This window comes from Pristis pectinata, chromosome 11 (genome assembly GCF_009764475.1).
Source record: "Pristis pectinata isolate sPriPec2 chromosome 11, sPriPec2.1.pri, whole genome shotgun sequence".
NCBI lineage: Eukaryota > Metazoa > Chordata > Chondrichthyes > Rhinopristiformes > Pristidae > Pristis > Pristis pectinata.
The window spans coordinates 25,663,741-25,679,102 of NC_067415.1; the positions used below are offsets into that span (position 1 = coordinate 25,663,741).

Here is a 15,362-nt window from a genome sequence, read left to right on the forward strand (position 1 = left end):
AACATGCTGCCTTTGGACTCTTGATACCTCACTCTTAAAAGCCTCCCACTTGCCATTCATTCCTTTCTCTTCAAACAGGCTCACCCAATTGACCTCTGCTAGATCCTGCCTAATTCCCCCGATATTAGCCCTTCTCCAGTTTAGGACCCCAACCTGTAGACCTGTCCTATCCTTTTTCCATCGCTATCATAAAACTAATAGAATTATGGTCACTAGAGCCAAAGTGCTCCCTGACTGGCATTTCAGTTACTTGCCCTGCCTTGTTCCCCAAGAAGAGGTATGATATTGCACCCTCTCAAGTAGGGCCCTCTATATATAGACTCAGGAAACCTTCCTGCATACATTTCACAAATTCCACCCATCCAGGCCCTTAACGCTCTGGGTGGCCCAGTTAATACTCAGGAAATTAAAATCTCCCTCATATTATTCTTACAGCTATGAGCAATTTATCTACATACCTGCTCCTCAAGTTCCCACTGACTATTGGGGGTCCTATAATACAGCCCCACTAGAGTGACCCTCCCCTTTTTGTTTCTAAGTTCTACTCACATGGCCTCACTGGACAATCCCCCAAGAATGTTGTCCCAAAGCACTGTGGTTTTGTCCTCCCTTATCAAAAAGTCAACACCCCCTTCTTGCTTACCTGTACCTCTGTCACGCCTGTAGCATCTGTATCCAGGAATACTGAGCTGCCAGTCTTTCCGCCATGTTTCTGTAAAGGCTGTAACATCCCAGTCCCCAGAGCCAATCCATGCTCTGAGTTTGGCACTTTACCTATTAAGCTTCATGCATTGAAATAAATGCAGCTTAACTGAGTATTTTCTCTCCCTTAAGTGTGCCACTGGCTGTCCTGATTACTAAATTTACTCTTGCTGGCTACTGTTTTATCCCATGACTTGCTCCTGCTCAGAGTCCCACTCCCCTGCCAATCTAGCTTAAACCCTCCAAAGTAGCACTTGCAAATTTCCCTGTAAGGAAATTGGTCTCTCTCCAGTTCAAGTGCAACCTGTCCCTCTTGTACAGGTCACATCTACCCCAGAAGAGGTCCCAATGCTCCAAGAACCTGAATCCCTGACCCTTGCACCAGCTCCTCAGACAGGCATTCATCTGGCCTATCTTTCCATTTCTGACCTTGCTAGCACATGGCACCAAGAGTAATCCAGAGATCACTACCCTCAAGGTCCTGCTTCTTCTTACCTAACTCCCTATACACGTCCTGCAGGACCTTATCCATTGTTCTACCCATGTCATTTGTACCAACGTGTACAATGACTTCTGGCTGTTTGCCCTCCTCCTCGAGAATGTTCTGCAACCACTCGGAGACATCCTTGATCCTGAAACCCAGGAGGCAACACATCACCCTGGTGTGTCTTCTGTGGCCACAGAATCTCCTATCTAGTCTCCTATCACGATTGCCTTGTCTGACTGTACCCTTTCCCTCTGAGCCTCAGAGCCGGTCACATTGCCAGAGACCTGACTGCTGCTTCTAGCCCCTGAAAGATAATTTCCCCCCTACCCCCCCCCCCCGCCAAAAACAGTATCCAAAGAGGTATACGTGTTAGTGAGGGGAATGGCCACAGGGGAACCCTATACTGTTTGCCTACTTCCCCTACTTTTCCTACTGGTCACCCATCTATGTGAAGCCTGCATCTTGGATGTGACCACCTCAGTAAAAGTCTCATCTATAATGCTCTCAGTAGCTTAGAGGGACAGGATTAATCTGCATTTCAAAAATGGGGATTGATAGGGAATAATTGGTGTGGCTTTGTTAAGGGGAGATCCTGTATGACTAATTTAATTAAATTATTTGAGGAGGTAACTAACTATGTTAATAGAATATTACAGCACAGAACAGGCCCTTTGGACCACAATGTTGTGCTGACATTTTATCCTGGTCTAATATCTATCTAGCCCTTCCCTACAACATAGCCCTCCATTTCTCTGTCATTCATGTGGCTATCTAAGAGTCTCTTAAATGTCCCTAATGTATCTGCCATCACAGCCCCTGCCAGCAGTGCGTTCCATGCACCCAGCACTCTGTGTGTCAAAACAAAATACCTCTGACATACCCATGTACTTTCCTCCAATCACCTTAAAATTATGCCCCCTCATGTTAGCCATTTTCACCTTGGGAAAAAGTGTCTGACTGTCCACTTGATCAATGCCTCTTATCATGTAGACCGCTATCAAGTCACCTCTCATCCTCCTTCTCTCCAAAGATTAAAGCCCTAGCTCACTCAACCTATCCTCATAAGACATGCTCTCCAATCCAGGCAGCATCCTGGTAAATCTTCTCTGCACCCTCTATAAAGCTTCCACATTCTTCCTATAATGAGGTGACTAGATCTGAACAAAACTGAAGTGTGGTCTAACCGGAGATCTATAGAGCTGCAATGTTACCTGGCAGCTCTTGAACTTAATTCCTTGGCTAATGAAGGCCAATACACCATAATCCTTAACAACCCTTATCGACCTGCACGGCAACCTTGAGGGATCTATGAACGTGGACCCCTCTTTTCCTCCACACTGTTAAGAGTCCTACTATTAACCTTGTATTCTGCCTTCACATTGGATCTCCAGAAGTGTGTCACTTCACACTTTTCATTTGTCACTTCACACTTGTCACTTGCCACTTCTCAGCCCAGGTCTGCATCCTATCAATGTCCTGTTGTAACCTATAGCAACCTTCTACACTATCCACAACACCACCAACCTTCGTGTCATCAGCAAACTTACTAACTCACCCTTCCACATCCTCATCCAAGTCATTTATAAAAATCACAAAGAGCAGAGGTCCCAGAACAGATCCCTGCGGAACACCATTGGTCACCGACCTCCAGGCAGAATACGCTCCATCTACCACCACTCTCTGTCCTCTATGGGTGAGCCAATTCTGAATCCACACAGCCAAGTTTTCCTGGATCCCATGCCTCCTGACTTTCTGAACCAGCCTTCCATGAGGAACCTTATCAAATGCCTTACTAAAATCCATGTACGCCACATCCACTACTCTACCTTCATCAATGTGCTTTGTAACATCCTCAAAGAATTCAATCAGGCTCGTGAGACATGACCTGTCCCTCACAAAGCCATGCTGTCTGTCCCTAATCAGCCTATGCTTCTCCAAATGCCCATAAATCCTGTGTCTAAGAATCTTCCCCAGTAATTTGCCCACCACTGAAGTAAGACTCGCTGGTCTATAATTCCCAGGGTTATCCCTACTCCCTTTCTTAAACAAAAGAACAACATTTGCCACCCTCCAATCATCTGACACTACTCCTGTGGCCAGTGAGGACGCAAAGATCATCGCCAAAGGTGCAGCAATCTCTTCCCTCTCTTTCCGTAATAATGTTGAATGTATCCTGTATGGCTCTGGTGACTTATCTATTCTAATGTTTTTCAAAAGTTCCAGCACATCCTCTTTCCTCACATCGACATGACCTCGCGTATCAGCCTGTTGTACGCCATCCTCACAAACGTCAAGGTCTCTCTCACTGGTGAATACTGAAGCAAAGTATTCATTAAGGACCTCCCTTTCCTCTTCTGACTCCAGGCACATGTTTCTTCTTTTTATCCCTGATCAGTCCTACCTAGTCATCCACTCTAGTCATCCTCCTATACTTCACATACATGTAGACCGCCTTGGGGTTTTACTTAATCCTACTCACCAAGGCCCTCTCATGCCCCCTTCTAGCTCTCCTAAGTCCATTCTTAAGCTCCCTTCAGGCTACCTTGTAACTCTCCAGAGCGCTGTCTGATCCATGCTTTCTAAACCTTGGGTAAGCTTCTTTCTTCCTCTTGACAAGATATTCTGTCTTTTATCAACCACAGTTCCTTCACTCTACCATCCTTACCCTGCCTCAATGGGACAAACCTATCCAGAACCTCATGCAAGTACTCCTTAAAAAATCTCCACATTTCTGCAGTGCACTTCCCCAGAACATCTGTTCCCAATTTACGGTCCCAAGTTCCTGCCTAATAGCATCGTAATTCCTCCTCCTCCAATTAAATACTTTCCCATATCATCTGCTCCTATCCCTCTCCAAGGCTATGGTAAAGGTCAAATAGTTATGGTCACTCTCTCCAAAATGCTCTCCCACAGAGAGATCTGAAACCTGATCAGGCTCATTGGCCATTTTGGACCTGGTACTACGTACTTCTCTAGTCGGCCTGTCCACATACTGTGGCAGGAATCCTTCCTGGACACGCCTAACAAATTCTGCCCTATCTATCCCCTTTACACCAAGGAGGTGCCAATCAATATTAGGGAAGTTGAAATCACCCATGACAACAACCCTGTTATTTTTGCACCTCTCCAAAATCTGCCTCCCAATCTGCTCCTCAGTGTCTCTGCTGCTATTGGGGGGTGTGGGGGGGGGGGGCAGGGTCTGCAGAATACTCCCAATAGAGTGATCGCTCCCTTCCTGTTTCTGACTTCCACCCACACTGACTCAGTAGATGATCCCTCCAGGACATCCTCCCTTTCTACAGCTGTGACACTGTCCCTGATCAGCAAAGCCACTCCCCTACCTCTCTTACCTCCATCCCTGTCCCTTTTGAAACATCTAAACCCCAGAATATCGAGCAGCCATTCCTGCCCTTGTGACAGCCAAGTCTCTGCAATGGCCATCACGTCATAGTTCAATGTACTTACCTATGCTTTAAGTTCATCACCATTGTTCCTGATACTTCTCGCATTAAAGTAGACACACTTCAGCCCAACCGACTGCAATTTTACCCTTTCGAATGCTTATCCTTCCTCACAGTCTTTCTACACTCTGCATCTACTTGTACACTAAATGTACCAAACTGACCTATCACTCTGGTTCCCATCCCCCTGAAAAACTAGTTTAAGCCCTCCCCAACAGTTCTAACAAACCTGCCCGCAAGAATATTGGTCCCCCTCCAGTTCAGGTGTAACCTGTCCCTTTTGTAGAGGTCGTACCTTCCCCAGAAGAGATCCCAATGATCCACAAATCTGAAACCCTGTCCCCTGCACCAATTCCCCAGCCATTCATTCATCTGCCAAATCAACCTATTCTTACCCTTTCCAGCGCGTGGCACAGGCAGCAATCCAGAAATCACTACCCTTGAGGTCCTGATTTTCAGCTTCCTAGCTCCCTATATTCCCTCTTCAGGACCTCCTCTCTTTTCCTACCTATGTCATTGGTACCATTATGTACCACAACCTCTGGCTGTTCAGCCTCCCCCTTCAGAATGCTGTGGACCTGATCCGAGACGTTGTTGACCCTGGCACCTGGGAGGCAACATACCATCCGGGAGCCTCTTTCACATCCACAGAATCTCCTGTCTGTCCCTCTTACTGTGGAATCCCCTATCAGTAGGAGTGACTGCCTCCCTGTCGCTTTTATCTATGAACTCCTCGTTACCCTGTAGGACCTGAAGGTCATCTAACTGCATCTCCAGTTCCCTAACAGCTCTGCTAGGAGCTGCAGCTGGATGCACCTCATATAGTTATCAGGGATGTGTTGATTAGGATAGTGCAGTTGATGCAGCCTACATAGACTTCAGTAAGGTCTTTGACAAGGTCACGCATGGGGGACTGATCCAAAGGATAAAAAACTATGGGATCCAGGATAATTTGGCAAATTGGGTCTGAATTTGGCAATAGGAGACAGAGAATGATGGTTGAGCAGTGTTTTCACAATTGGAAGCCTGTGACCAGCAGTGTACCAGAAAGGTCAGAGAAGAAAAAAAACTTGCTGTTTATTACAGATGCAAGGATCTGGATGTGAATGTCGGAGCTATAGTTACGAAGTTTGTAGATAACATGAAGACTGGCGGTGTTATTGATTGTGAGGAGTGTAATCTGTGGTGCAGAATGTTATTGAGTTGGTGAAATGGGAGTTGGAATTTAATCCTGAAAAATGTGAGGTGATGTATATTTTTGGGAGAACTGCTAAGGCACGAAAATACACAATGAATGGTCGATGCCTAAGAAGTGCCGAGGAACATAGGCACTTTGTACACGTCCAAGAATTCCTAAAGGCAGCAGTACAAGTAGCTAATGTGGCAAAGGAGGCTGAAGGGGGAACCTGAGAGGTATAGTTAGAGTTGATGGTGAGAAACATTTCATCTTAGCAGAGGACTCTGTAACCATTGGCTTAAGCTAAGACATAGGAGATATTTAGAGGGAATTTGATGAAAAACTGCTTTGTCCAGAAGATGATAAACATCTTGAACACAGTGTCTGAGGGGGTGGTTGGAGGCAGATACTCTAACAACGTTTTACATAAGTACTTGAAGTACCATGGTAGAGAAGGCTATGGGCTGAGCATTGGAAAATGGCATGAGTATCGCTAGGTATCTGAGGTCAGACATCAACCCAGTAGGTTAAAGGGCCTATTTCCATGCTGTATCACTTCAAGAAATGTGAATATTTCAAGAAGTTTATTATATGAGGAAAATGGATAAAATTATTGTTTTTTATTTGGGGTCAGATAGTTTGCCCAGGAGTAATTGTGGCTGTGGCTTTACAGTTACTTAGACCCATATGTTTTAGATCTTTCAGTATTTTGTAGTGGGAATGATACATAGCTTAATTGGAGTTGGTATATTCCTGCTCTTAATTCTGTTTTGTAGAATATAAAAACAGGCATCCTTCACCTCCTCTGGCATTCCATCGGTGTTGAGGATTACTTGCTTTTCACTCCTGTCTGTGGGTTTTGAGATTGCTGATGAAGTCAGTGTGGGTCCTGCAGACTGCTGCAAATGAGGCAGGAAATGCTTGACAAGGCAGGCAGGTGAAAATTTTGGGAAATGTGCACTCATTCATCTGTTTGTGCTCAGCATCTGCATATTCCCAAAGAATAGGCTCTGAGTTCTCAATGCCATACCAAATTGTCCTTCTCCATTTTGAATGGCCCTTGGGTCAGGGGTTCATGGCAATCAATGGGGATGTTACAATTTTTAAAGGAAGCCATGAAAACTTCTTGAAGAATATGGCAAAAATCCAAAATTCTCTGCTCTGAGGTTATTGAAAGCTGGATTGGAGGTATTTAAAGCGGAGGTAGATAAATTTTTGAAAGATTGAGGGCTATGGTGAACTGGAACAGGAGAGTTTAAGCCTGGGGCAGATTAGCCTTGATCAAATTGAATGGCAGGGCAGGCTTGAGGGACCATGTGCCTATTCCTGCACCTATTTTCTTTTCTGAGAACATTCTTTAATCAGTTCCTCTGTCCACCAGCTAATTTCTTGCCATGGTATTTTTCTTGCCATGGTGGAGATCTGAGTAGAAGTTGCTGATTTGGAAGTTTGTTGTCAAGCTCATGAGGAATATGGCCTGCTCATCAAAGCTGACAGTGTAATTATTGCCTCAATTCTGGAATTGAAGGCCTATGGGAAGATGCTGATATTGGTTCAGTAATCCTGCCAGTAGATTTGGAGGATTCTGCAGAATTGGCATTGCTGATATCTTTCTAGAGCTTTTGAGATTGGCTTCACGAGTAGCCTTAGCCTGAGCATGGTTTGCTGAGGTGAGAGTGATTGCCCTTGACATTGTGTGGAATGTGACCATATCTACCATCAAAGAACCCTGGTAAAACTAAGTGAATTGGTATCAAAGGGGAAAAAAAAACACTACAATGGTTAAAGTTGTACATCACAATGGAAGGTGATTCTAATTATTAGTGGTCAGTTATTCCAGCCCCAGGATGTCATTCCTGCAGGAACTCTTCAGGAAAGTGTCCTAGGCCTAACCATTTACAATTATGTCATTAATAACTTTCTTTCCATTATAAGGTCAGAATTGTGGATGTTTGTGAGGATGGCCCAACCATTTAATTCTGATCACAATCCTCAATGGAAAAAGTTCACGCCAGCATACAGTATAACTGTAGTGCTCATGTCGTACAAATGCCAGGCAATGAACATCAAGAAAGAGCCCAATCTCCTAATCCAGACATGTAGTGGCATTACTATGGTTGAAACTCCTGTTGTCATCGTGGGGGTATCAGCATTGACCAGAACCTCAACTTGAAGAGCCACTAATCCTGTAGCCATGAGCAAATTAAAACTGGGCATCCTATAGTGTGTAATTTGCCTTCTGACATCCCAAAATCTTTTCCATCATCCTCAATGCAATATTATGAACCTGATGGAAAATAGTTCATGCCTGGATGAATGTAGCTGCAAAACCATTCATGAAATTCCATCTAGGACAGAGCAGTTTACGGGGTTCTGTTTCCTGTGCTCTCTTGAGACTCACCAGTGCCCTGATTCCCTCACTCCTTTGAAGCTTACTAGCTTCACTGGAAAGTTTTTTACTACCTCAATGTCTTTTTATTTAAAACAAAAATTAAAAATGTGTTGGAGTATTAATTAGAAATCTGTCAATCCAGTGCCACCAAAGTCCTGAGTGTGTCCCATTAATGGAGTTATATACTGCATTAGGAAAATTTGTAATGTAATTTTGCACGGCCTTGATTGTTCTCAGAGTAGAATGTGAGAAAGTAAAGCAATAGTAAGCTTCTGTAATCCCCCTTCACGTACTCTACCATTCAGCACAATCACTGCTGATTTTTCTTTCTTTGCTTCAATGTGATTTCCTGCCCTATCCCTATATCCTTTGAGTCATATAATTACAGAAATTTATCAATCCGTTTCGAATAAACTCGATGGCTGAGCATCAACAGCTCTAATGAAGTTACCTGTGATCTGATTAGCTTAATTGTCTCCTCCTACCTATGTATGTTGAACATGGGACAAATTCTCATTCCCTTTCCTAAAGAACAGAATGCATATGGCAGCATGAAGCAGTTTATCCAGATTACTAATTAAATTCTATTTGCTTTGCAGTTCAAGTACAGATACATAAAATTCTTATTTTTTTCCAGCTCAGTTGTATCTTTTGGCTGTAAGAACAGGGCAGTTGGAATTGCAGCTAAAAGTCAGGTATGACTTTCTCTTTCCCTCTTTCCCTTGTTCTTAATGGGAAGGTTTCCATAGACTGATAATGTGTAAATAGTATCATTTTATTTATTTTCAATCTATAATTGTAATTGCCATTAATTAAATATGGCTAGGTACTTCTTAAATCACAGGTAATGTTTTTCATATAATAACTTTGCAATATAACTATTAATTGCGAAATATTCCTTTGCATGTATTTGTGGATGTGGTAAAACTAGATGAAGATGTAGGTTGGGAAAAAGAAAACTGAAATTACAGTGTGAAGTCACATTTACAGTTATAGCTTTAGTGTATTCTGTGATCTGAGATCATGATTGTTAGTGTTCTTTCCAGAACTTGTAGCTAACCAAAGTTGAAATTTGAAACTAAAACCTTACAAATTATGGGGCTTGAGCTAATTCTCTGCTGTAACTGGTTTGATTTAATTTAAGAATGCTTGTTGTAGTGTATGGAGGTAATCATTCTAAAAACTAAACTTGAAATTCATTTAAAAATCTATTGCTGCAAGATTTGGCTCCAAACTGCTTTTGTATTTTTTTTAAAATGCTAATTGTGCTCAGTTGTTTGAAATGACACTCATTACATATGTCTACAACTTGTGACATAAGTTATGCAGGATGAAAATATGTGTAGGCAGTGGTGTACATTCTAGTTGCTCATGAGCCAGTGCCCACTAGATGTATGCAGAGCAGCCAGAACATGCCATTCAGTTCACAAAGCTTATTTTACTTCTGCATTAATATTTTAGTGCTCTATTTTTTACCCCTCTCCCACCTTGTAGAACTGAGCACATGTTCATTAGCCTAAAGAACATTCCTATAAATTCTTGCTCCTACCTCCACTGCCAATCTCTTAGCAATGATTTCTAGAGTCTAATGAAGATGGTGTTTTTGAGCCTGTTGCTCTCAAGAATGGGTGCTTTATAGGGATTTTAACATATCAACCCAAAAAGTTCATGGATTAATTTTCTTACTTGAATCTGTGATCTCTGCTTACTTTAGGATGTCCTCACTGGAAAATGTGAATTGTTGTCTTACAAACTTGATTGACTTTTTTTTTGAGGAGGTAAGGAAGATGATTGATGAAGATAGGGCAGTGGATGTTGTATACATGGACTTTGGTAAAACCTTCGACAAGGTCCCTTACGGTCGGCTGATCCAGAAGATTAAGGCACATGGCATCCAAGGATAATTGGTGGATTGGATTCAAAATTGGCTTGGCCAAGAAGGCAGAGGATAGTAGTGGAGGGCTGATATTCTGACTGGAGGTGTGTGACGGACCAGTGGTGTTCCACAAGGATTAGTGCTGAGATCTCTGTTGCTTGTGACCTATATAAATGATTTGGATGAAAATGTAGGTGGGCTGATAGTAAGTTTAGAGGACAGAAATTGGTGGAGTTGTGGATAGTGAGGAAGGTTGTCAAAGGATTCGGCAGGATATAGACCTTGAAAATCTGGGCAGAAAAATGGCAGATGGAGTTTAATCTGGACAAGTGTGAGGTGTTGCATTTTGGGAGATAAATGTAAGAGGAAAGTATACAGTAAATGGCAGGACCCTTGGGATGATTGTTATACAGAGACATCATGGGGTGCAAGTCTATAGTTCCCTGAAAGTGGCAACACAAGTAGATAGGGTGGTAAAGAAAGTTTACGGCATATTTACCTTCATCAGTCAGGTTGTTGAGTACAAAAGTCAGGAAGTTGTGTTGCAGCTGTATAAAACTTCAGTTATGCAACATTTGGAGTATTGTGTGCATGATTGGAAGGATGTGAAGGCTTTGGAGAGGGCACAGAAGAGGTTCACCAGGATTAGAAAGTATTAGCTATTGGACAAACTTGGATTGTTTTCTCTGGAGTGTCAGAAACTGAGGGGTGACTTGATTGAAGTGTATAAAATTATGAGAGGCATTTACAGGGTAGATGGTCAGGTTTTTTCCCCCCAGGCTGAAAATGTCAAATACTAGAGGGGAAAAGCTTCAAGGTGAGGGGGGAAAACTATAAAGGAGAATTGCAAGGCAAGTGTGGTAGGTGCCTGAACGTGCTGCCAGAGGAAATGGTGCAAGCAGATACAATAACAATGTTTAAGAGGCATTTAGCCAGACACACGAACAGGCAGGGAATTGAGGAATATAGCCCATGTGCAGGCAGATGTGCAGTTTAAATCGGCATTATGATTGGCACAGACGTCATGGGCCAAGGAGACTGGTTCCTGTGCTGCACTATTCTATGTTTTATGGGCTAAGTACAACACTGTCTTTAGAATGAGAAGAAAATCCTATCATTCTCTAAAATGGCAGTACTGGAGTCAAATCCATTTTATTTTATGTTCCATAAAGTTGAAAGATTTTTTTATTAGAGAAATAAAAGACTGCAGGTGCTGGAATCTCTAGATGTTAAAACAACAAAATGCTGGAGGAACTCTGAAGAAAGTTTTTATTTTTCTGTCTGTCTTGCCTATATGTGGAAACTTGATGTTTCAACCTTGACCTAATCTAACAAGTGGATTTTCTTTTTTATGAACATGTAACTTAGTATTATCTAGTCAAATCTTGGTTCTTTCTGTTTACTTTGCAGCTTATCACAAATGCCAAGAACACTATAATAAACTTCAAAAGGTTCCATGGTCGAGCATTTAATGATCCTTTTATTCAAAATCAGAAAAATAAACTAGCTTTTGACCTTGTGCCGATGGAAACTGGTGTGGGAATTAAGGCAAGTATATTTGAATTTTCTTGTTACTGAGTATATCAAGAAAATCAGAACCAACTTAAATTTTTTTATATAGAAAGCCTCTTAGGCTTTTGATACAATGCAGAGTGCTTTGTCTTTTGATAAAAGCATTCTGGGAGTCAGCCTAAGCAGTATGCCATTTGCGACCTTCTCAGCACTGAGGCCTCACCACATCTGATTGCACCTGAAAGTCAGGCAGTGGGACAGCAAGACCTCCAACATCCAACTAAAGTAAATGTAGGCAGGTGGGGAGAGCAAGCAATGGGCCAGGTTCAAAATAATCCAACCCATTACGTGAATCTCTGTCACCATGCTGAAAAAATCAACATTTTATTTCCTTCATCACATACTATTTGTAGTGAGCTTGCCAATCAGGTAAAATGTAAGGGCAAGATGGAGATAAAAGACTGCAGATGCTGGAATCTGGAGCAACACACAAGATGCTGGAGGAACTCAGCAGGTCAGGCAGCATCTGTGGAGAGAAGTAGACGGTCGATGTTTCAGGCCGGGACCCTTCATTTGGAATCAATGTAAGGGCAAAATAGATTTCGGCTACCCCAGCTCTTTCTGCCACCTGTAAGATAAGGGAGCCTTTTATTGCCAAGATGTATTGGGATCAGTTTTTATGCAGTTACTGTTTGCTGCAATTCATAGAAGTCATTTTTAAAATAAATGTTGGTCTTGCTGTAAAATTCACTGTTGGGCTAGTGATCCTACCAGTTTTTAACCTGCATCTGACTCATTGACTGATACCTGGTTACATTTATTATATTTCCTTTCTTGTAGAGAAAGCTAGATAACTGCGTGAATTCTGTGATTATACACTGGCAGTTGGCTGCACACCTCTTGTGATTTTGTGACAATTAATAAAGACCGATATCCTAGTGACCATTGCTACTCATTTGCACCCAGAAATTAGTATACATTGCAGCTGTTTTGGCCCTCCAAAAGAGGTGAATTACATATACAAATTTTGACCCCAGCACGTCTGAATAACTTAAGCTGAATATAGCTAGCATCAAGTGCCAGGATCTTCGGACATAACTGTGACAACAAAATTTGATGTATCTAAGGTTTCAACATAGAAAGTGTTTGTGGAAGCTGGGTAAGTCCACAGCCAATACTAGTTCAAGACTAAGCAGCAATTATCATTTCTAGATAGGGTTTCTTTGATAGGTCATGTTGTATCTGACCTTTCATCAAAACTGGGAATGTTTGAGATGAATACAAAAAGGGAGGAAAAGTGGAGGGAACAGAGCCATTTGTGATGGAGAAATAGAGATTAAATGAGGGGTGATAATGGACCTAAGTGAAAGAGAGTGGGGAAGGCATGACTGACTAACCAAAAGCGTGTTCCAGAATAAGTATAAACAGGAGAAAAATAATAAAACTTGAAATAATCATTTTCTTGAAAAAAGACAAAGATAGAAATAAAAACTGGAATTGTTGATTACCTGGAATTGTTGATTACCTGCAATTGTTGAAATTAATGTTGAATCTAGAGGCAGTAATATGCCTCATCAAAAGATGAGATGGTGTTTTCCAAGCTTGAGTTATCTTCATCGGATCAGTGTAGGAGGCTGAAGACCAGGAGGTCATGGTAGTAGTGAGTTGGAGAACTAAAATTGTGGGTACCTGGAAACTTAGGCTCATGTTTACAGACTGAATGTATATACTCTGCAAAGTGTTTACTGAATTTGCATTTGGTTCCTCCAGTGAAGAGGGGGCCATATTGTGAGCAACAGTGGCTGTGTACTCAATTAGAATAGGTACAAGTAAATTGATTCATCACTTGGAAAGGAATATTTGAGTTCAATTGTTTGGAAGGACATCTCTTACATTTGCAGGGGAGGTACCATAGGAAAAGGAATGAGTATTGATAGAGTTAGAAGATTGAACCAGGGTTTCCAGAGGGAACAATCACTTTGAATTCCATATATTTTCAGTGTTTGAGCAAAGTATTGCACCTGAATGATTCCACAGAGTTAGTACAAAATAAGCCTACAACCTTATTAAACCAGTATCTGCAATGGCTATGGCCAACAGTAGAAAAAGTACTGTTGCTATCCTCATTGTAAAGTACGATTTGATGGTACAGGTTCAGCAGAGTAGGGAACAAATAACTGGGAGCTGGTGCAAGAAATTGTGGGCTATGGTGATAGGATATGAGGGGTTGAATGCTGCTTTTTTGTACTTGATCTGCTAGAAATTACGAAGTACTAGAAGTACCATATGTAATATTTAATACCAATTTGAACAAGTATTTCAACACTAGCTAATTTCTTTTCAAGGTCCTTAGAAAGTGAATATTGAGGATAAAACCACAAGTAAAACATTAAGATGGAAAGGTATTAGAAGTTTGATAGGAATATGCATGTTGCCAATTATTTTAGGGAAATAGTACAAGTTAACTTCAAATTAGAAATGAACTAAAGATCATTAAGATTATTATTTTGTAAATTGACTTGTTCTTCAGCTGCTTATGTTCTTGCTTGTAGGTTATGTACATGAATAAAGAACAGCATTTCACTGCAGAACAGATAACAGCTATGTTGCTGACCAAACTGAAGGAGACTGCTGAAAGTAATCTGAAAAAGGCTGTATCTGATTGTGTCATTTCTGTAAGTTTTTAGGCATGGAAATTATTGCATTCTAATGGCATTAACATAGTCAAGTTTATCTTATTCTTTAATCAGCTTCATTTGTAGTATTATTCAGGAATGTACTTTTTGTGTACACCAGTTTTAGTTGTGCACTTTACATTGTACAATTACTGTACAGAGTCTCTATACAGTTCAAAATTTTAAATAACAGTGGTATCCTTTTGTCTCACAAGTACTTTGCAAAACATCCTCTCAAACTTTGCTCATCATTAATTTATTTAAAAAAGTTTAACATTGTTTGTCAATCTTACAAAATCCAATTTTGTAATCAAAATTATAACTATCTGCAGATATGCTGCAAGCCCAGTATCCAAAAGCATTGCGTGAAGTACAAAAAAAAAGTTTAGTTATGCTATATGGAGTTGTAATTTAAAGACTGCTTTTAATTGTGCAAGCATAGTAATCTAAAAATGTCATCAAAATTCATAAAGATGCATTAATTGTTTGCAATGCAGTTCACTAACTTGATCACTGGCTTACTACTGATGTAGTCTCTAATACCTAAGGTATCAGGTGCAACTGAATTCTACCTTGCATATCAGTAGTCCTTTTCTTTGCACAGTGCAGAACCCACATAGAAAAATAGGTTAAGTTTTACTGTGAAAGGAGAACTCTTGATGGGTAGTAGTCAGAATCTTTTTCCCGGGTAGAAATGTCAAGTACCTGCATTTAGGGTGAGAGGGGGAAAGTTTAAAGCCGATATACAGGACAAGTTTTTTTTTACACAGTGGTGGGTGCCTGAAATGGGTTGCCAGGGATGGTGGTGGAAGCAGATATGATAGTGGCATTTAAGAGACAGTTAGATAGACACATTAATATGCAGGGAGAGGAGGGATATAGATCATGTACAGGCAGAAGAGATTTAGTTTAATTTGGCTTCATGTTGGGCTCAGACATCATGGGCTGAAGGTCTTGTTCCTGTGCTGTACTGTTCTATGTTCTAGATTAAAAGGTCTAGAGCAAGGGTCAGATGCCAACAGTTGGTGGTGGTACCAGTGTAGATTAGCAATGATCATTTTGATTGGCCTGAGGGACTAG

General features: G+C 41.4%; 1 protein-coding gene across 1 annotated transcript in view; it reads left to right on the forward strand.

Moving 5' to 3' along the window:
- Window positions 1-15,362, forward strand: part of LOC127575841 (heat shock protein 105 kDa-like) — a 62,270-nt gene that overhangs the window by 5,683 nt on the left and 41,225 nt on the right. The window contains exons 2-4 of the mRNA XM_052026009.1: window positions 8,857-8,914; window positions 11,506-11,643; window positions 14,160-14,282. Coding sequence (XP_051881969.1) covers window positions 8,857-8,914; window positions 11,506-11,643; window positions 14,160-14,282 — 319 coding nt within the window. The remainder of the gene's footprint in view (window positions 1-8,856; window positions 8,915-11,505; window positions 11,644-14,159; window positions 14,283-15,362) is intronic.